Source organism: Hemiscyllium ocellatum, chromosome 13 (genome assembly GCF_020745735.1).
Source record: "Hemiscyllium ocellatum isolate sHemOce1 chromosome 13, sHemOce1.pat.X.cur, whole genome shotgun sequence".
NCBI lineage: Eukaryota > Metazoa > Chordata > Chondrichthyes > Orectolobiformes > Hemiscylliidae > Hemiscyllium > Hemiscyllium ocellatum.
In genome coordinates, this window is record NC_083413.1 from 7,592,453 (window position 1) to 7,613,453 (window position 21,001).

The window sequence follows — 21,001 nt, forward strand, 5'->3', positions numbered from 1 at the left end:
CTTCTGGGGTAGAAGTGACCTGTATAAGAAGGATGGATTGCACTTGAATTGGAAGGTGACTAATATACTGACAGGGAGATTTGATAGAGTTGCTCAGGAGGATTTAAACTAGTGAGGTGGAAGGGTGGGATCCAGGGAGATAGTTAGGAAAGAGATCAATTTGAGACTGGTACAGTTGAGAACAGAAGCGAGTCAAACAGTCAGGGCAAGGAGGGACAAAGCAGAGATTAAGGTAGGACTGATAAATTAAACTGCATTTATTTCAAGAGTCCTGACAGGGAAGGCGATGACCTCAGGGCATGGTTAGGACCATGGGACTGGGATGTCATAGCAATTACAGAAACATGGCTCAGGGAGGGACAGGACTGGCAGCTTAATCTTCCAGAATACCAATGCTACAGGAAGGACAGAAAGGGAGGCAAGAGAGGAGGGGAATGGTGTTTTTGATAAAGGATAGCATTACTGCTATACTGAGGGAGGATATTCCTGGAAATACATCCAGGGAAGTTATTTGGGTGGAACGGAGAAATAAGAAAGGGATGATCACCTTATTGGGATTGTAATATAGACCCCCTAAAAGTCAAAGGGAAATTGAGAAACAAATTTGTAAGGAGATTTCAGTTATCTGTAAGAATAATAGAGTGATTATTGTCAGGGATTTTAACTTTTCAAACATAGACTGGGACTGTCATAGTGTTAAGGGTTTAGATGGAGAGGAATTTGTTAAGTGTGTAGAAGAAAATTAGCCATATCCCTCTTAACCCATCCTACTCAACCTCTCCCTCCAGCTCAAATCGTCCAATCCTGGCAATATCCTTGTAAATCTTTTCTGAACCCTTTCAAGTTTCACAACATCCTTCTGATAGGAAGGGGACCAGAATTGCACACAATATTCCAACAGTGGCCTAATCAATGTCCTGTACAGCTGCAAAATGACATCCAACTCCTGTACTCAATACTCTGACCAATAAAGGAAAGCAGACCAAACATTGTCTTAACTATCCTATCTACCTGTGACTCCACTTCCAAGGTGCTGGCATATGGGACTAGATTAGGTTGGGCTATCTGGTCAGCATGGACGAGTTGAACCAAAGGGTCTGTTTCCATGCTGTACATCTCTATAACCTTCATCACATGTTGTGTCACATCTTGATGACGCAGAATAGACTGGTGGCAAAAAACACAAATCCTGCACTCCAGATCCCACAGTTCATGGGTCATCCTGCTCCATATGCTGAAAGACCTATGGGTGCAGAAGTAACTTATTTAGTGTCATTAACAATCATGGCAAAACACAACCCTGACTAGACATCATCCTGAAATAGAGGGATAGCTGCAGAGGACATCAGCCAATTCCTGATCAGAGACTCATTTTGCTGATCACATTCATTGAGGACTTCTGGCTTTTACAGACTTTCAACTTGATCATCTTCCGCCTGGGAACCCTCCAACCACAAAGGATGAACTCAGATATCTCCAGTTTCCTCATTTCCCCTCCCCCCACCTTGTCTCAGTCGAATCCCTCGAACTCAGCACCGCCTTCCTAACCTGCAATCTTCTTCCTGACCTCTCCGCCCCCCCACTGCACTCCGGCCTATCACCCTCACCTTGACCTCCTTCCACCTATCACATCTCCATCGCTCCTCCCCCAAGTCCCTCCTCCCTACCTTTTATCTTAGCCTGCTTGGCACACTCTCCTCATTCCTGATGAAGGGCTTATGCCCGAAACGTCGAATTTCCTATTCCTTGGATGCTGCCTAACCTGCTGTGCTTTAACCAGCAACACATTTTCAACTGTGATCTCCAGCATCTGCAGACCTCATTTTTTACCTGAACAGTGAGAGCCTTTTTCCTCAGATGATGAAGGCTAACACAAGGGGACATACCTTTAAACTAAGTGGTGATAGATGTAGGACAGATATTAGGGGTAGTTTCTTCACTCAGAGTAGTAGAGGCGTGGAATGGCCTGTCTCCAACAGTAGTTGACACGCCAATGTTAAGGGCATTTAAATTGGCAGTGGACATACATTTCGATAATAGTGGAATGGCATAGGTTAGATTGCATCAGATTATTTTCACAAGGTGGCGCAACATTGAGGGCTGAAGGGCCTGTACTGAACTGTAACGTTCTATGTTCAATGTATGTTCACACCGTAAGCTTGTGATTTCAAATAAACCTGTTAGACTATAACCTGGTGTCATCTGACTTCTGGCCTTGTTCCCCCTGTCCAACACTGGCACCCCCATAGAATATTTAAAGAGGAAACATGCTGGGACAGCTTAGAGAGTGAGGGGGTTAGGAATACTAATGTTTTGGCTGCAAATTGGGAGAATAATATATCTGTGAGGCAAGAAATGAAAGGTGGCATGGCAATAGGTGTGAATGATCTAGAAGGTATAGGAAAAAGAAGCGAAGGGCATGGGAATGGAAATAGAAATCATGGGCTGAGGTCTGCACCAGCAGGGAAAGAAAAGATTACATGAGGTAAAGGTGAAGTTGCTGTAGTCTTCTTACCAGACCAGCTGCTCTGTTCGGGTGAAATGATTGGTGGTGGTGGTGGTTTAACTTGAGGGTGACCATGCCTCGGATGAAGGGAGAGTTTGAGAAGGAGAGTCCTTCATGCTAACCTTCATCGTCTCACTGTTCACCCTATCTAATCCTTTGGTTGTCTTGTATGTCTCAATTATGTCACCTCTCAACCTTCTTCTCCAATGAAAACATCCTGAACACATCCTCAGTTCCCTCAAGCTTTCCTCGTAGGACCTTCCTTCCATACCAGGCAACATCCTAGTAAATCTCCTCTGAACCCTTTCCAAAGCTTCGACATCCTCCCTATAATGCGGTGACCAGAACTGCAGGCAATACTCCAGGTGCAGCCTTACCAGTGTCTTGTACAGTGGCAGCATGACCTCGTGGCTCTGAAACTCAATCCCCTACCAATAAACGCCAACACACCATATGCCTTCTTAACAATCCTATCAACCTGGATGGCAACTTTCAAGATTAATGCACCAGGACGCTGGGATCTTTCTGTTCATCGACACTGCCAAACATTTTACCATTAGCCCACTACTCTGCATTCCTGTTACTTCTTCCGAAGTGAACTACCTCTCACTTGTCTGCATTAAACTCCATTTGCCACTTCTCAGCCCAGCTCTGCACCTTATCTATGTCCCTTTGTAAGCCACAACATCCTTTGGCAATATCCACATCTTTGTCGACCTTAGTTCATCCGTGAATTTACTAACTCATCATCGGGAGTGTTGTTCATACAGCAGATGGAGCAAACAGAAGCACACAGGCACAGAACTTATCAGCAGAGTGATCAAAAGATCATACAAATGGTGTGAATGGGGTGTTGACATGCTGAATAAGTCTCTGCAAGTGATCAGAAGTGTCAGATGGTGTGAACAATGTGTCAACATCTGAATAGCAAGTGAAGGGGTGACTTATAACCCGATTAATTGAGACAGAGAGAAAATTACAAAAGATTAAAAACAAGGAGCTACTGAAAACAAACCAAACGGCTGGGATAACATAAAAGCAATGGGTCACATGCCAAGAATCTAAACAAAGTAGCAAACAATCCAAAATGGTACAAACTAATTAAGGTAGAGAGATCATAATAAAGTTATCAAGGTGATGGTGTCAAACCAAGACAGTAAGAAAGATTTTACAGATACAGAACAGTTAGTGGGGTTACATGTAGTGCAACATGAACCCAAGGTCATGGTTGAGGCCATTTTCATGGGTACTAAACTTGGCTTTAATTTTCTGTTGAGCAATTCTGCATAGTTGTGTATCTCAAAGACTGCCTTGGAGGAGATTTCCTCTAACCTCATTTATTGCATCCACTTCTCCTGAGGTGGTTTCTCTACATCAGGGAGACAGACGCAAACTTGCATAGGGATTCAGAGAACCTACTCAGTCTCTCATCAGATAACTCATCCCAGGTAACATCCTGGTGAATATGCTCTGCACCCTTTCCAGTGCTACCATGTCCTTCTGATATGAATGGTGACCAGAACCATTTCAAAAAAAATTCCAGAGGATGTGGACGTCACTAACTGGACCAGCATTTATTGCCCATCCCCAACTGTCCACATGGCAATTAGATATCAATCACATTGCTGCAGGTCTGGAGTCACATGAAGCCACGCCAGGTAAGGGTGGCAATTTCCTTCCCTCAAGGACATTAGTAAGCCAGACAGGATTTTCCAACAATCATCATTAGTTTCAATTCCATGTTTTTATTGAATTCAAATACCACCATCAACTAAGGCAGAATTTGAATCCCAGTCCCCAAATCATGACAGGGTCTCTGGCTTAATATTTTAGCTTAAGGGGACCATCATCCACTCAAACTGCACACAGTATTCCATCTGTGGCTTAACCACCGCTGCCATTTGTGCTGATCAACTCTCCCACCGCAGCATTGTTAAAAAATGCTGCTTTAATCCCTGCTGCAGTGATCATGTTCAAAACAGAAGTAAAACTGGCTAGCTTCCAGGGGAATGGACTGTATTTTGTGGGCGGCACGGTGGCACAGTAGTTAGCACTGCTGCCTCACAGCGCCTGAGACCCGGGTTCAATTCCTGACTCAGGCGACTGACTGTGTGGAGTTTGCACGTTCTCCCCGTGTCTGCGTGGGTTTCCTCCGGGTGCTCCGGTTTCCTCCCACAGTCCAAAGATGTGCGGGTCAGGTGAATTGGCCATGCTAAATTGCCCATGCTAAATTGCCCATAGTGTTAGGTAGGGGTAAATGTAGGGGTATGGGTGGGTTGCGCTTCGGTGGGTCGGTGTGGACTTGTTGGGCCGAAGGGCCTGTTTCCACACTAAGTCTAATCTAATCTAAGATTTCCTTGTTTGTATATCTAAGGGGCAACTGTTTCACATGGAGGGTGGTGTATATATGGAATGAGCTAGACGGAAATGAGTACTGCAAATGCTGAAGTCAAGAGTATGGTTCTGGAAAAGCACAGCAGGGCAGGCAGCATCTGAGGAGCAGGAAAATTGACGTTTCGGGCAAAAGCCCTTCATCATGAATGAGACTGAGAACCTCAGGGGTGAAGAGATTAATGGGAAGGGGGTGGGCTGGGGATAAGGTAGCTGAGCGTGCAATAGGTGAATGGAGGTGGGGGCCTGATGAAGGGCTTATGCTCGAAACGTCGAATTCTCTATTCCTGAGATGCTGCCTAACCTGCTGTGCTTTGACCAGCAACACATTTGCAGCTGTGATCTCCAGCATCTGCAGACCTCATTTTTTACGTAAAGATGATAACAAGGAAAAGACAAACACATAACCTCAACACCAAGGAGAGGGAAGCACTAAAAGCACTAAGAAACGATAAGAACATAATCATACTACCAGCAGACAAAGGCAGAATGGCGGTCATCCTGGACAAAGCAGACTACATCCAAAAAGTGCAACAACTACTCACAGATACCAAAACCTACCAAAAGAGAGGGTTTGACCCCACCCCACAGCTCACTAATAGGATAAACAATACACTGAGGAACCTACAAAAAAACGGACAGATAACCAGGTTTGGCCTACAGAGAATGAAACCTGAAAGCAACAACACCCCCAGAGTCTATAAACTACCTAAATTACACAAACCAGACATCCCACTCAGACCAGGGACACCATCACACAAACTGGCTAAAGAGCTACAGCAGAAACTGAAATACCTGATCAGCGGATCCAGACACATTATACAGTCAACACAGGAATTCTTGGACATCATCAGAAATACAGACATGGACAAGGAAGAAACCATGGTCTCATTCAATGTAATGGCATTGTTCACCTCTATCGACAAAACCCTAGCCAGAGAAACAATAGCCAACCTGCTGGACATTCAGAACAGACAACAGGACGTTGAACCGATCAACAAAGATGGCATACTCAAATTACTGGACCTGTGCCTCACAACACACCACATTCAACAAACAAATATATGAACAAATCAACGGCACACCCATCTCTGGACTCATAGCAGCTCGGCGAACAGAACCACAACAATGAGCACCCGAGCTACAAATCTTCTCCCAAACTTTGAACTCCAAGTGTTAGTTTGCTCTCCCTCTGAATTGGCCATGCTAAATTGCCCGTAGTGTTGGGTGAAGGAGTAAATGTAGGGGAATGGGTCTGGGTGGGTTGCTCGTCAGGGGCGGGGGGGGGGGGGGAAGTTGGTGTGGACTTGTTGGACCGAAGGGCCTGTTTCCACATTGTAGGTAATCTAACCAAATCTCCATGGATGCTGTCTGACCTGCTGTGATCTCCAGCATGTGTTGCTTTTCCATTCAGATTCCAGCCTCTGCAGGAATTTGCTCCTACGAGGATTGGGCCAAATGGGACTAGATCAATTCAGGATAGCTGGGTCAGCATGGACCTGATCGGCCGAAGGGTCTGTTTCTATGCTGCACATCTCTGTGGCTCCATATCCCCGTTTTGTTACACCTCAGTGTAAGAGCAGAAGATAAATCCTTGGAAGATTTTTTAAAAAAAAACGCTTGTGTCCTTCAATCCTTCAGGATCCCAAACAAAAAGACCGGCACTTTGTGGCGTACCGGTAGTGTTCCTACCTCTGGGCCGGGAGGTCTGTGTTCAAGTCTCACCTGCTCCCGAAGTTTGTAATAATGTCCTTGAGATTAGAAAAAAAATAGATTAAATCAAAGAAAAATTAAGAGGCCGAAGGAGAGCACGGCGCTGGTCCCAGACACGAAACCAGGCCAGGCCTTCCCCACCCCCCCCCGAGGGGGGGTAACCAAGGGGCTCCTCGGACAGCAGCATCGCCCACTTACTCCCCTCCTGGGCCGGAGGGTAGTGCAGGGGTCACTACCTTGGCTGATTTGCCTTAGAAACGAGAAGGCCGTCGGTGGGCAATTACCTGCGGCTGGCCGCTTCCTGCCTGCGAGGCGCCTGCCGGAAACCCTTTCCCTCAAGAAAATCAAAACCTGCGGCGAAGGGGGCGGGAAGAGGAGAAGCCACAGCCTTGCCCGCCCCCCCTCGCCTCCCCTCCATTGCCGAGTTTGACAGCCGCTGACACGGACGGGAACATGGCGGCGCCCGGCCGCCTGTCGTCCTCCTTCAACCGTTAACCGACACCATTCCATTCCCGCGCGCCACCCTCGTGACCACTGGCTCACACACAACGCACAGGAGCATCTCGCCGGCCTAATGCACTCCCCCAAATTTTAATTCCCTGTTCTTTCTTTGCAAAACGCGCAGAGGGGTGCTTAGAATCGAATGCAAAGAGAAAGGTTTGCAAATCAGGCAGGCCCGTTCACTCACTCTCCTCTCACACGCGTAAGAACAGCTGTCCGGGCTAATGAATTTCCAATTTGATTTTCTTTGCAAAACGGTGCTTACTATCGAATACATGTTTGGGGAAAAAAGTTATAATCGCGCGCTAGGAGAGCTCGGAGAACAAGCTGAAATCTGCACCCCCCCCCCCAAACCCACACGGCGCACACGAGCGGGGCCTCCCTGAGATGGACAGCAGCGTAGGCCAATTGGTTCACATTATTGTGCAGGGACCCGCCCACCCACGTGATGGACATGACGATCGCTGAATCAGAAAACGACGTTCCGTGCGGATCCACCCTCCTTTCTTTGAGTAGCGGCCCGGCAGGCCAATCGGAGAGAGGTATCCGTGGTGGACCACCCTTGATTGATGGCAAGTAATCACCCTTCGTATAATGACAAAGCTGGAAATTTGAAACAAAAACAGAAATTGCCGGAAAAATTTCAGTGGGGTCTGGCTGCAGCTGTGGAACGAAATCAGAATTAATGGTTTTCGGGTCCAGTAACCGTTCTTCAGAACTGGAACCGAAACGTTAGGCTTTGATTTCACACAACAGAAGGAGCCAGACCCTGGTAATATTTTCCAGCAGTTACTGATTTTAACACTCGAGAAATGCTATCCAAAGCACGTGACGCCAACGTTGATTGACGGCTCAGACATCATATCGGAACGCGGTATCCGAGGCAAAGCCCCGCCCTCTCTGATTGACGGCAGGGGAGTCCAATCGAACAACAGGTCTTATGGGATCCCACCCCGTAGCTCCGGATGCGCCTGGCCAATCGGAAAGAAGTATCTGACACAGGTCCCTTCCCATACCTGATAGACGGCGCGTCTGACCAATCGAAATCCAGTATTCGTGACACGCACGTTCACCACTGATTGACGGCCGAATGTACCAATCGAAAAGCGGGTTCACCTACCCAATCCTTGATTGACGATTCACGGAGCCGTGATTGCGTCTGGCTAATCGGAAAGACGTATCTCATACAAACCCCAGCCCACGCGTGATGGACGGCGCATTTGGTCAATTGAAAATCAGTATCCGCGGCAACCTCACGCACTCATTGCTGATTGACGGCAGAGTTGACCATTCGAAAAGCGATCTCATCCTCGGACCCACCCGACCCTTGATTGGAACCATTCGGAAAACAGTCACCGCCCCCAACTTCCCACGCTCCTGATTGACGGCGGGACAAACCAATCGGAAAGCAGTATTTTGGGCACAAAAGCCCGCGCTGATTGACCTCGCAAGCGTCCAATCAAAAAGTCGAGCGGGACGCGGACATCGCCCCTTGCACTTAATCGACGGCTCGACAAGCGAATGGGCTGGCGGGGCCTGGCAACGGGGCGGTCTAACCGTGTAGGAGGGCGGGGCATCCGGTAGAGTGACCCGCCCCCTTCGGTGAGCCTCCGGCTTCGCGCTCCCGCTGCCGGACGAGGCTTGTGGCTGAGAGGGAGAGGAAGGAAGGAAGGAAGGACAGGAGCAAAGGAGGTGTGAAGGAGGAGAGATGAAGAAGAGTGGAAATAACAATCATAACCCAGAGTTTTATTTTAACATTTAAATCCATTCTCACCTCACCCGCCCCTCTCGTTTAGAGTTTTGGCGGCCGCCTGCATAAAATAAACAGATTCGGAGGGAGGGAAGGAAAAAGAGGGGGGGAAGAGAGAAAGAAGAGGAGGGGAGGGGGGAAACCAGTGCCTTGGACGGGGTTGATAGAGACAAAAATAAAAGAAGGTGATAGTTAATCTTCTATCAATGGAAGAGCGTCCCTTCAGCTGTTTCGCTTCCTATTTTATTTTGTGTTTTGTGCAGCTTTCAGCTGAAATCAGTGACTGGCTGTAGAAAAGTGCCAGGGATATTATATTTTGTTTTATATTCTGCCTTTAAATGTAGTTCTGGGGTTAAAGTTACACGTTGGTTAGTTCCTCCCCATTCTCCCCTTTCACCATCTTCTCTTTCTTTATCTTCCCCCCAATCCCTTTCTCCACTTGGACAATTGTTCTAATCAAGTCGTTTGTTTTTGTTTTGGCCAAATGGTCAGGGCTACTTTCTCCAGGGGTTTGGCAGGGGCGGGGGGTAAGGTGTAGGTGTTCCTGGATTTCCACCACACGTCCAGCAACAACAGTAACAATAACGTTGGTTCGAAATTGAAGGGGAAAAAGGGGGGCGAGGAGAGAGGGTCCTGTGCTTTGTTTCAGCGCTAAAGAGGGCGCACAATCCAAACAGATCATTGCATTTATCAACCCCCACCCCCCTCCTCCCATCCTCCCCCCTCCGCCGTCCATCCTCTCCAAGCCCTACTCTTGTTTCTGCTTCCAGCAAGAGATGGAGCCCTGAGACTGTGCAGACTCCTAGAAACTTTAAACACTACCGAAGCTGCACTCACTGGATGCTCTCTCTCTCTCTCTATCCTCCTCCCCTCCTGCTGGAATTGATTTATCCTTCGCAGTTTAACTTTTGAGGTGAGTATATATTTTTTAAACCTGGCTTACACTGCGGGGATGGTGAATCAATGCAGATTGCAGTTTTTGCAGTTTTTTTTAAAAATGCACTTTTTGTTACGTTGGCGTTGCAAAGCCACAGTGTTGTTCATTACTCGACTCGATTCCTTCACAGAAGGGGCCTCTTTTGTCCTTGCAACTGATCTTATTTGAAATTTAAGTGTTGAGTTCCTTCACTTTGCTTCAGAGCTGCAGCCGAGGGGATCAGAAAAGTACTTGTGTTATGAACTGGACCTGGAAATTATTTTTCTACCTCGTCTTTTCTGTTCGAAAGCGATTTACGTCCATAGCCAGGCTGAATAGAAATATTTGCTCGGGTTAAAGCCTCATCTTTGGGCAGCAGATCGGATGTCTTCGATCCTAAATGCGTTACGATCAAGTCCCGCAAAGATGATTTAGAGGAAAAAAAATGTTAGGTAAACGCAGTTTTGTCCACGTTCACATTAGGGCTTCACTCGGGGAGAGATTTAGTGGTCTGAAACTGCTGCTTAAAATCTACTGTCTAATTCTGAGTCGATAAGTGAATCTTATTTTTTGCATGTAACGTGAATTTTAATTGCTTCGCTGAGTAAAATAGAAGTAATCAAGCTTGCTTACTTCAGATTGATGCGAAAGCCCACAGCGGAGAAGTTGCAGAGATGAAAATGTGACTTTGTCAAAAGCTGTCGAGCTCTTATGTACTAATATTAATAGTCCCCTCGGTTTCTAGGTTGTATGGCGATTGGTTGCGAAGAATTGGTGACATTGAATCGGATGTTACAAATGTTAGGTGTGTGTTTACAGGAAGATTGCTGCTTATTGAAAGGATAGTAAAATTTGACATTCTGATGGATGCAATGACTTTACAAAAAAATTACATTTTAATATGATTACTTAAAATTGGTAGACATTTTTATTGTATATCTGAAAGACTCTCTTGGCTTTGTGCCAGATTCCAAATATTTGTCTACCACCCCACCCATTATGAAGTTTAGCAAATTATTAAACTACTATTATTTTGTTCTTGTGTTTTATCGTCTGCAAGTAAAACTGTGGTTGAGGATAGATAGTTAAAATAACTTTGTGCTCTTTGCTAGCTTATTTATCAAATTTCCTCATATTCAGGAAGTATTTTCCTTGATTACTCAGAAGTTAAACAGTTAATGCTTCACCTGCTAATAGTGTGTGGTGTTTAGTACAGATTAAGTGCTGTGTCTGTCAGAATCCTTCAGTGAAAACTAGTCTGGTACCTGCATTTGCCAGAAGCATACGTTTATAGACTTTTCTCATTAGAGACTATTTTTAAGTAACTTCAAATTTTATGGAAGCATTTTCCCTGCTAGATTCCTCAAATGCGTAGTGATTTTGTTAAGGAGTTGCAGCACAAAATTTGCATGTGCTTTGGTAAAAATGCTCGATGGATTTTGTAATGTCATTCAGCATTGTAAATCTCCTTCAGGTGTTTTCCTTAAGGAAATGAAAGACTGAATAGTTTTAATTATGTAGCTGTTGTTTTCAACATGGATCAAGTATTCAGAATCCTGAAGGATATTATTTACTTGACAGTCTCAGCAATAGGTGGGTGCACTGAATCTTCCTGCAATGAATCTTTGACCCTTTCAGCTCCTTTTCTGGTTATAGAGTTTAGTATGCAATCTCTACTTTGAAAGCAAATGATGCAGAGTTGAATGAAAACAAAATACTATAGGTGCTGGAACTTTGAAAGCAAAACAGAAAATGCTGGAAAAACTCAACAGGTCCGACAGCATCTGTGGAGAGAGCAACAAGGTTAACATTTTGAGTCTAGTGAGACTTTTCTTCAGAACTTCTGAAGAGTCCTACTGGAATTGATGCTTGGTTTTGGGTTGGTAAATTTGCATTCCATGTGCAGTGGCTTACCAACCTCCAGTTGGGAGGCAAAAAACCACTGGGAATCATCAGATGTAGTCAGACAATTGTCCATTCACTTCAGTCACCATTGGTATGATTTAAACTTGAACATTGTGTCCTTGACATTGCTGCTGATATTGTGCTTTTCTTTTGCAGTGAATTCAATCAACCCAGTACAAAAGACAGTGAAATTTAGAACGCATATTCCATTCAGTACAGATTGAGTTGTGGTGATCTTTGCGCCTCATTTAAGAACATTGTGCAATATGCTATGCCATCATTCCTCTGAATCAAGCTCTAAATTGCAAGTATCTGAGAATTATGCTTGTCTGTGGAACTTGAAGTCGCTCGTAACATCCACCAAACTTAAAATATGCTTTGAATATAATTTAACAAAATTAGTGCAACTGGCTGCAACAAAACTAACCAGCAACATTGTTCAATAGTTTTTTACAATCCGTTTTAATTATGTAAAGTGAGGTTACTTCCAAATGGTGGACCTGGCACTAATTTAAACTGCTTATGCAGTGCATGTGTAATGCCTTTTTTAAAAAATCATGAACTCTGAGCAATGCTAACTCGGCATGATCAAAGTGAATTTACTCCGGTATAGGGAACAGAAAAGAAACAGCTAAACAAGATGTTCTATGGTTGGTGGTCAGATGCTTAGTTACCGAGACACCAGGTGAGGTGAAACATTCAGCTAAACCATGTGCTGCCCAAGGACAAATTTGGAAACATTGTCAACTAGCAGTAAAAAACTTCTAACGTATCCAAAAACTGTTCTTAACTTGTCAGCTGTGTAAGTCATTCAACTGAAATGATCTCACCAAATGACATTCAGTCTTGGATGGTTAGTTATATTCACTTTCAATAGTCTCCTGATTACCAATTTATTTTGAATTACTGCGATGCAATTTAACACATTCTAATGTCTGATCCTCATCTTGCCAGCTAACCGTATTGCTGAATTATCTGTGCATTCAGATTTGAATTTACAACTTTGGGCAAATTGCACCCAAAATTACCCGATTGCTTGCGAAGAATTTTTTCTCCTCAGGTTTCAATGAAAATTGATTTGTTTATTGAAATGTAAAATTGTGTCACAAACTATTACCGTCAGTCATTTTTCAAAAGCGCTATTAAAAAATATTCCTTGATATGCTTAAGATTTGTAACATAGTGCAATTTGATTAATACAACTCTGCAGGGTATTTGCAAACCTCATATTCTGGTGGCTTGTGCATCTAAAATTTTAATTTCTTCTGCAATGGTAGCTGTGCCTTTAGCTGTCAAGGAACTTAAGCCCGAGAGTTCCATCTCTTAATCCCCTCTTTTTAATGTTGTAAAAGAAATATCTTTTTGAGCAAACACTTGATCATTTTCTCCAATTTTTCAGGTCACTTCATGTCAAGCGGTGTTTCATAAAATTCCTGTGATGTGCCTTGAAATGTTTCTTACTGTTGAGACAGTGTAACATTGCACGATTTCAGCTGCAAATGGGTTTTTAGAAAAAAGGTATCACCTATACTTTGAGTACTGAATGTTAGCTGTTGAAGTTTTCTTTTAAATAACTCTTAAAATCTTCTCCCTCATTACAAATAAGTGTTAGATCAATAAGGTCAGTAGTGATGTCCGAAGGTCAGGATCCTGATGTGTTGAGGGACAATGTGGGAAGAGAAATCTGTGGGACTTGTTGTTGTGGGCATTTGTCTTCCTTCATTTCCCAATGCTGTTTAAATTTCTTGAGTAATGCTGAAATCTTGAACAACTTTTTGTTCAGGAGCTTATTACAGATATTACTCTAATGCTCATTTTGTAAACTTGCCATACTCTGCCTTTTACTTTTAATACCCCCTTCTGGGGTACTTGCAAATGGAACTCATCTTGTCTTATTTTAAACTAGAATGATCTCAACTTAAAAGAAAGAGTGTAAATTTACGTAATGCTTTTCATGAAGTGCATTACTGATAATGAATTTGTCATGTAATTGTTTAGCTTTCTTAGTGTGTGCTTGCACATCCTTTAGCATTGCAGCAACACTTTGAAATGTGCAGTAATGTTACAGACAATGTGGATTGCATTCAAGGCAGAGCACTCTGGTCTGTAGATTCAACCATTGCTCTGCTTGCAGTTGGAACCTCTCGGTTGAAGGATTAATTTGATGCACTGTTCTAAATTGCACACAACATTGGGGACTATGCATTACATTGGCCCAAGGCTCACAGCTTGAAGGGAAGTTTACCATTTAAAAAGCATGTTATAATCTGGCTTTTGTATTTGAGCGTAGCTATTCTGATCACATTGTGTTTAATTTACATCTCCACTGAAAGATGATTTAAAGGAGATAGCTAGGGAATACAACAAAAATGTGTACCTTTTTGTACATTTCTAAAATTCACCTGTGTTTGAGGTGGCTGTTACAAATGAACTTAGCTTTCACCTACAAAAGCAAGCTTCTGCTCAGCACTTTTTCAGTGTCATTCAGTAATGAAGAATTGAGTCTGCTTGCGTAGTGAAGGAGGTATGATTTGATTATTCCTGTCAAGTCTTTTTTTCAATTTTCCATACAGTGGAAATGGTCTGATAATCTGGTCTCTTCAGCAGTGTTGTTTCTCATCTGTTAGAACCTTGACTTGTTGAGCATTGAAGTTCTGAATTGGCAGAGTTTTTGAATTTCCCAAGTTGTACTGTTTGCCTGAGACCTGGTCCTCCTCTCCAATTGTTTTTACCTGTTCTCACATTTCAGTTTTAATCAGGTAGTGGCCTTTCACCTTTGGAACATGAGTTGCGCTGGTGTGAATAAAGTTTCTCCATGGTCTTGCTCAGAATCCTGGGGGAAATTAATTTCAGCAGTTTCGATCCAGTAGTGTTGAAAATAGGGGCAGTTTTGTGCCCTTGTCCTCATTCAGCACTTGATGTCAATCTTACTAGGATGGCTGGTGTGGGAAATGGGAAAACTGCATGCTGACTTATTTGAGTAAATTTTGGAGGTTTAAGTGGATATCGTTTAAGGTGGAATGGATGGAGCTTTGCTCTGCACGGTAAAAGCGTTGTAGCTTTCTATTCTTCGCTCTATTACAAACAATTAATACCAAAACTTGTTTTAAAATAAAAGTTCAGTTGGGTGCTACAGTTGGAATTTGATTCATTGTTCAAAACTGCCAAGATTGCAGGGAAGGTGAATCCCGATCAATGAATTAAAATGATAAGCAATGGAATAAAATGATTGAATGATATTTTTCTTTTTGCTGGTACCGTCTGTATTCTATCAGAATGTGGTGTAATTTTGACATACATCTGATGTTTAAAAAAATTGTTAATGAAATCATTTGAGTTGAGTGCATTGATATTTGCACTTGGGATGAAGTGACCAATAAATGCAGCATACTATGTTGTGCGGTTGGGATAATAACTAAAACGGAATTACAAGAAAGTCTAAGAAGGTTTGTATATACAGAGAAGTACATTTGTTCACTGTGTCAAAATTGCCATGTAGAAAATGGGATCTGTTGCCAAGGTGACCCTGATTGAGCAGGTAGGGTATTTTTTAATTTGATCAGAAAGCCTCAAAAATAGCTTTATTTATTGCTGTTAAGTTAGCTTCATCTTTTTCACATTCTTTTATAGATTAAGCGTGCACTTGAAGACCATTTTATATAATCCTCTTCATCTCCTCCCTGTAGAATTTGGTCAGTTTCCTTATTACACTTGAATAGAAGATGCAGTATTAAAAATTATATCCTTATTTGAACATTGAAGGCTTTGTATGCTGTCTCAGCATGTCAGTTGAGGATAGTATTTAATTATGATTTATACCAGGTTTTAAATATTCCCTGCATAGGAGGGATGATGGGAGTTTACACTTCAGAATCGAAAGTGTGTTCAGGGGGGAAAGAAAAGTGTACTGAGTATGTGTTTAACACAACAGCTTCCATGACACACAATTAGCCATATTGTAACGTTGACCCAAAATTATTATTTTCCAATCAAAAATAAAAATAGTACTGAATGAAATGAAGCAAGAGACAGGATGATGTGGGAGACTAGCATGGCAGTGTGTTGAGATTGAGTGTGCAGTTTGCTCTTGCCAGTTTCGTAGCTTAATTGAAGTTGTGACAGCATTTTATGTTTTTGCTGGCCTTTTTCCTCTCTTGCTATTCATGGACTATCTGCTTTGTTTCAGTACTTTTCAATGTTCGTTGCCCTGGAGAAAGTGGTGGTGAGCTGTTGAAGTCCATGTATTGCAGCTGGGCCTACATTTCCTCTAGAAAGGGAGTATATTTCCAAATCAAAATAGTGAATGACTTGGAGGGCAATTGGAATGGGATTATGTTCCCATGTATCTGTTGCCCTTCTAGGAAGTACTCTCAGGTTTAAAAGGTGCTGTCCAACAAGCCTTGGTGAATTTCTGCAGTACATCTGATAAATGCACACTTGGTGCAGTGCATTAGTGGTCAAGGGAGTGAATGTTTGTGGATCTGGTAGCAATCCAGCGGGCTGCTTTGTCCTGGATGGTGTCAAGCTTTTTGACTGTTGTTATAGCTGCTCTTACAATGGCAAGTGGGGAGTATTCCATCACACTCCTGACTTGTGCCCTGTAGATGGTGGACAGTCTTTGGTGATTCAGGAGGTCAATTCCTCACTGCAGGATTTGTAGCCTCAAAGCTGCTCTTGTAGTCATAGTATTTATATAACTAATCCAATTCAGTTTCTGGACAATGGTAATCCCAGAATGTTGAATAGTCAGGGATCCCAAGATGGGATTCAGCAACTAGGTGAGAATAAAGACTACAGATGCTGGCGAGTCAGTTGAAAAACGTGACGCTGGATAAAGCACAGCATGTCAGGTGCCATCTGAGGAGCAGGAGAGTGGACGTTTTGGGCATTAGTCCTTTATCCACTTCATATTCCCGATGAAGGGTTATTGCCTGAAACATTGACTCTCCTGCACCTCGGGCGCTGCATGATCTGCTGCACTTTCTTAGCACTGCACTTTTTGACTCCATCCAAGATGGGATGTCAAATGGTTAGATTTTTGTCTTGTGGGAGATGATCGTTGCCAGTCAGTTGTGTGGTTTGAATATTGCTTGGCTCTGGAGATTCCATTTGATATCCGTGAGTAACAAACAGGTCCTGCTACGTTTTGACTTGGATTTCTGAGGAGATGCTGTCACTTTAAAAATGTTATTTTGTCTTTGTTTTTTGTCCCCCAAGAGGTTATAAAGGCAGAAGTACCAAAGTGTCTAGTTTAGCAATGGCAAGGGAGTGGCCTGTTCTCCCATTTCAGTTTTTTCTATTTTGGTTTCGCTGCAGCATTCACAAGATGCTGGAAGGTTGAAATCTTGAGCAGATGATTCCTGAATGCCTGCCCCTCTCTCTGAAATCACTTTGGAAGTTGTTCCATCCTTCCTGTATGAAGCTTATGTTTCAATTTACCTTTTTGCCAAGGGATATACTTATGGAGTTTACTGAATTGGAATAGTTCCTTAGTTAAGGTGCCATATTGGGTTTAAGTTTTCCATTAGTTAAATTATTCTAATTTCTGTTTTATTTGTGTTTAACTCTAGTGTTGAAATGCAGTCTGCTTTGCTTAATGCCAAGTGGTTTGACCAGCTGCATCACATCTGCCTTTAAAGTAAGAAAAAGTTAGGGTCTAGGCTACCACCTTTAACATATTTTTGACAGGCGCCTGGCCTGGTCCACAACAACTGAATATTGTGCAATTGTGAAACATCTCCACATCTGATCTATTGTTATAATCCCAACTTGTATTATTACTGAACAAGTTGGATCCCAGCCTGAAAACTTGCTTAATAAATTATATTGTTGTTTTGGATTTTGAGGTGCTTTTTCATTGAAACATTGACATGTTTCAGATTTGGGCTTAGCAATAAAACAGAAGTTTATTTCACAAGAAAATGAAACTATTTATATGACATGTAAATTTTTAAATTTCAAAACTGTAAAATACAATTTGACTGGACAACACATCCATCCTAGGACAAGTCAAACAGACAAGCACGAGAATTCCTAGAAGCATGGCATTTCAACTGGGGCTCTATCAACAAACACATTGACTTGGATCCCATTTACCACCATCTGCGAAAAAGCAGGAAATGACATCACCACTGGAAATGCCATCTTCAACCCAAGGAAACTAACCACACAAATAGCAAGCGGGTCATTCCACCACTACTTCACCGGAGGCTCACTGATGATGTTACCTAGTATGGTGACAAAGCGTCTGAAAATGAACCTTCCAGCACAGTGAGCAAACTTAGATCCAGTAATATACAATCCCTTCAGTGTCAAAAACACACTCCTATAGTATTAAACTAGAACAAATTTCTTATTTTTTGGCATCTGTTATGCTGATTTTTACTGTGGCTTTATTCCCTGGCAGTTCAGACCAAGATGAGGAAGATCTGGAGGTGAAAGTCAGGAGAGATTGAATGACGCAAATATTTGTCCTCTTGGGTTGAAGGGAATGGTGATGGCTGAAGGAAAGAGGCCATGGAACAGCTGTGCTGGTAATTGAAAGAGTGAAAAATATGAACCAATTTAAAGACGAGGATTACCATACATGGTGCCAGGTCTGCTGAGTTGTTCCACCAATTTACTTTTGTCACTAGGATGGTAGTGGGGAGGTGGGTTGTGGGGGTGGAATGCAGCAGACCATTTGCAGTTTGAAATTGTTGAACTCATTGAGTCCAGTAGGCTGTGTAATGCCAATTTGAAAAATGAGTCTCATTGTGCTGTTAGCGATGCTCCCTCTAATTTTGTTTTTTTTTTGTGTGGGCTTCCAAGGTCTGTCTACAGCAGTAACTTAGGAAACTGGAAATCGGTGCTGGAAATAGTATTGACTTAAAAATCGATGTGTGGATCCCTGATCTGCGCGGTGTATAGGGAATATTGCTTCTTAGGAGTTCATAGATCTGCTGAGTCTGGAAAACACTTTACGTCTAACTGTGGTATCATCATGCTATGGAGCTGCAATAATGCACTTTGTGGATTTACATCACGCCCTCTGATGTGCCATATTAGCATCCCAGTCAGTCTTCACTCTTTAAGCCACATTGAATAATGAAGGAAGTTGACTGAAGAAATGAGTAAGCTGGAGAGTTAACATGAGGTTACCTGGTAGCTTGCAGTTCTTTAAAAAATGTTTCTGAAAGTCTTTATTGAACACTACATTCAGCTCCCCTCATTTCACGATGCCTTAAATACTGGTGGAGGAGGGCAGGAGGCTGCCAGGTACGAATAGGGTTAAATTTAAAATGTGAGATTCACTTAACCTGTTGAGAGGGAAAAAGGGCCTGCTGACTAACGCCAATCTGTCGGAGAAATTTGCTCAGTAGGTTGGAGATTACCAAACACACCTCAAAATGAAATTGACAAACAGCTCATTGCAAGCAATATCAGTGGAAGAGAAACTGACTAGACTGACACAGAACTGACGGGCTGTACAGGTAGATCAGAATTTCTCTTCCCAGAGCAGAGAATGAGACCAGTTTTTATAATGCTGCACAATAAGGCTGATTAAGAAACTGGGAAAATACCATGCATCTGGAGTTGGAGTAATCTAGTTACAAAAATGCTAATTGGAAAAGAGTTATGGGGTGGGATTCCTGTTCCTTCACAATGCAACATCCTAACAGTATCGATTAGTTTCATTCCTTTTCACAGGTAGATGTTAATGTCTCCTCTGAAGTGGTGAGGTGCTTCCATTGTCTTGTTCTGGGAGCATGCCCTTGCTGGTGCCTCTGACCAGCTCATTGTGTGGCTTTGGTATTGCTGGGTTGCGAAACTGCCCTTGGGGCTTTGCGATACCTGTGGTGCTCTGTCATCGTTAGTGAGCTTGAAGTGTATTCCCTTGTCTACGTGGGCTGTCTGATTTGGCTTGAGTCTGCTTGGGAATTCTGGGTGTTTGGTACAGTTTGACCAATTTTGCTTTTGTGGGCCTATTGTGGGTTGGCAGAGTGGCAGATCTTTTCCCATAGTCTATTTATTCACATTTCCTATTTCGTTATAATAGCAATGTTTGTGTTGCTAAAGTAATATTTGCCTGATTGCTATCATGTCATAAACAGTATTTTATTTTTGGTGAGACCATCTTGTTCAGACTCCCTTTGTCATAACAAGCTGGTAGTAGTTGGCAGCTGCTCGTTGGATGCTGCCTGAACTGCTGTGCTCTTCCAGCACCACTGATCCAGAATCTGGTTTCCAGCATCTGCAGTCATTGTTTTTTTTACCTATCACAACACCTAGAACAGGGGCCATGCTTGTAGACTGAATGGAGCTATTCTACCTTTATTTGAGAACTTGGACATTTATAGACCTGAGAGTCTGACTTTGCTGGTGGGTAACTTGTTGGAAATGACTCTGAAAGATAGGATTTACATGCGTTTGGAGGGGTAAGGAGTGATCAGGGATAGTCAGCATGGTTTTCTGCAAGGAAAATAGTATCTTACAAATTTGATTTGAATTTTTTGAGCAAAGTAACCAAAAAGATTGGCAGAATGGTAGACATTGTGTACACAGACTTCAATAAAGCCTTTGGCTAAGTTTCGCATGGTAGACTAATTAGTAAAGTTAAGATCACATTAGAGTTAGGGTGAACTTGCCAACTGGTTACAAAAGTGGCTTGAAGGTAGGAAGCAGTGGGTGGTAGTGTGTGGTTTTTTTTTTGATTGCAGGTCTTTGCCTAGTGTTGGATCGGTACTGGATCTACTTTTTTGTAATTTATATAAACAATTTAGATGAGCATATAGAAGGCATGCTTCGTAAGTTTGCAGATGGCACCAAAATTATGTAAAGAATAGCAAGCTACGTGTGATCCCATTTCAGTTCTCCACCTTAATTATTTCTCAGTGGATGGTGAAAAGGGCTATGTAAGATTACAAAGAGATCTTGATTAGTTGGGTCAATTGTGGGTGGTACAGTGGCACAGTGGTTAGCACAGCTGCCTCACAGCGCCAGAGACCTGGGTTCAATTCCCACCTCAGACAACTGACTGTGTGGAGTTTGCACATTCTCCCCGTGTCTGTGTGGGTGTCCTCTGCGTGCTTTGGTTTCCTCCCGCAGTCCATAAGTGTGCAGGTTAGGTGAGTTGGCCATGCTAAATTGCCCGTAGTGTTAGGTGAAGGGATACATGTAGGGGAATGGGTCTGGGTGGGTTGTGCTTTGGAGGGTCAGTGTAGACTTGTTGGGCCAAAGGGCCTGTTTCCACACTAAGTAGTCTAATCTAATCTAATATGAGTAGAGGAGTTGCAAACAGTTGAATTTGGATAAATTCAAGTTATTGTATTTTGGTAGA

General features: G+C 43.0%; 2 protein-coding genes across 9 annotated transcripts in view; one reads left to right on the forward strand and one right to left on the reverse strand.

Moving 5' to 3' along the window:
* Positions 1-8,215, reverse strand: part of LOC132821417 (uncharacterized) — a 74,803-nt gene extending 66,588 nt beyond the window's left edge. Inside the window, exons 1-2 of one of the 6 annotated variants that reach the window (XR_009645314.1) lie at positions 7,299-7,441; positions 6,590-6,648 (exon numbers count right to left, since the gene is read on the reverse strand). Coding sequence is in view for 1 of the 6 variants with exons in the window: in XM_060834000.1 (XP_060689983.1) it covers positions 6,590-6,648; positions 6,895-7,120 (285 nt within the window). In the remaining 5 variants the exon portion in view is untranslated. Of the gene's footprint in view, positions 1-6,273; positions 6,361-6,589; positions 6,649-6,894; positions 7,136-7,298; positions 7,442-8,127 lie in introns of those variants that run through there. The other 5 variants (XR_009645311.1, XR_009645312.1, XR_009645310.1 and 2 more) reach the window with 5 other exon arrangements.
* A 570-nt stretch (positions 8,216-8,785) lies between these two features.
* The window catches only part of dipk2ab (divergent protein kinase domain 2Ab), a 244,311-nt gene continuing 232,095 nt past the window's right edge, over positions 8,786-21,001 (forward strand). The window contains exon 1 of one of the 3 annotated variants that reach the window (XM_060834527.1): positions 8,786-8,803. The gene's annotated coding sequence lies outside the window, so the exon portion shown is untranslated. Of the gene's footprint in view, positions 8,804-9,034; positions 9,775-9,944; positions 10,230-21,001 lie in introns of those variants that run through there. The other 2 variants (XM_060834525.1, XM_060834526.1) reach the window with 2 other exon arrangements.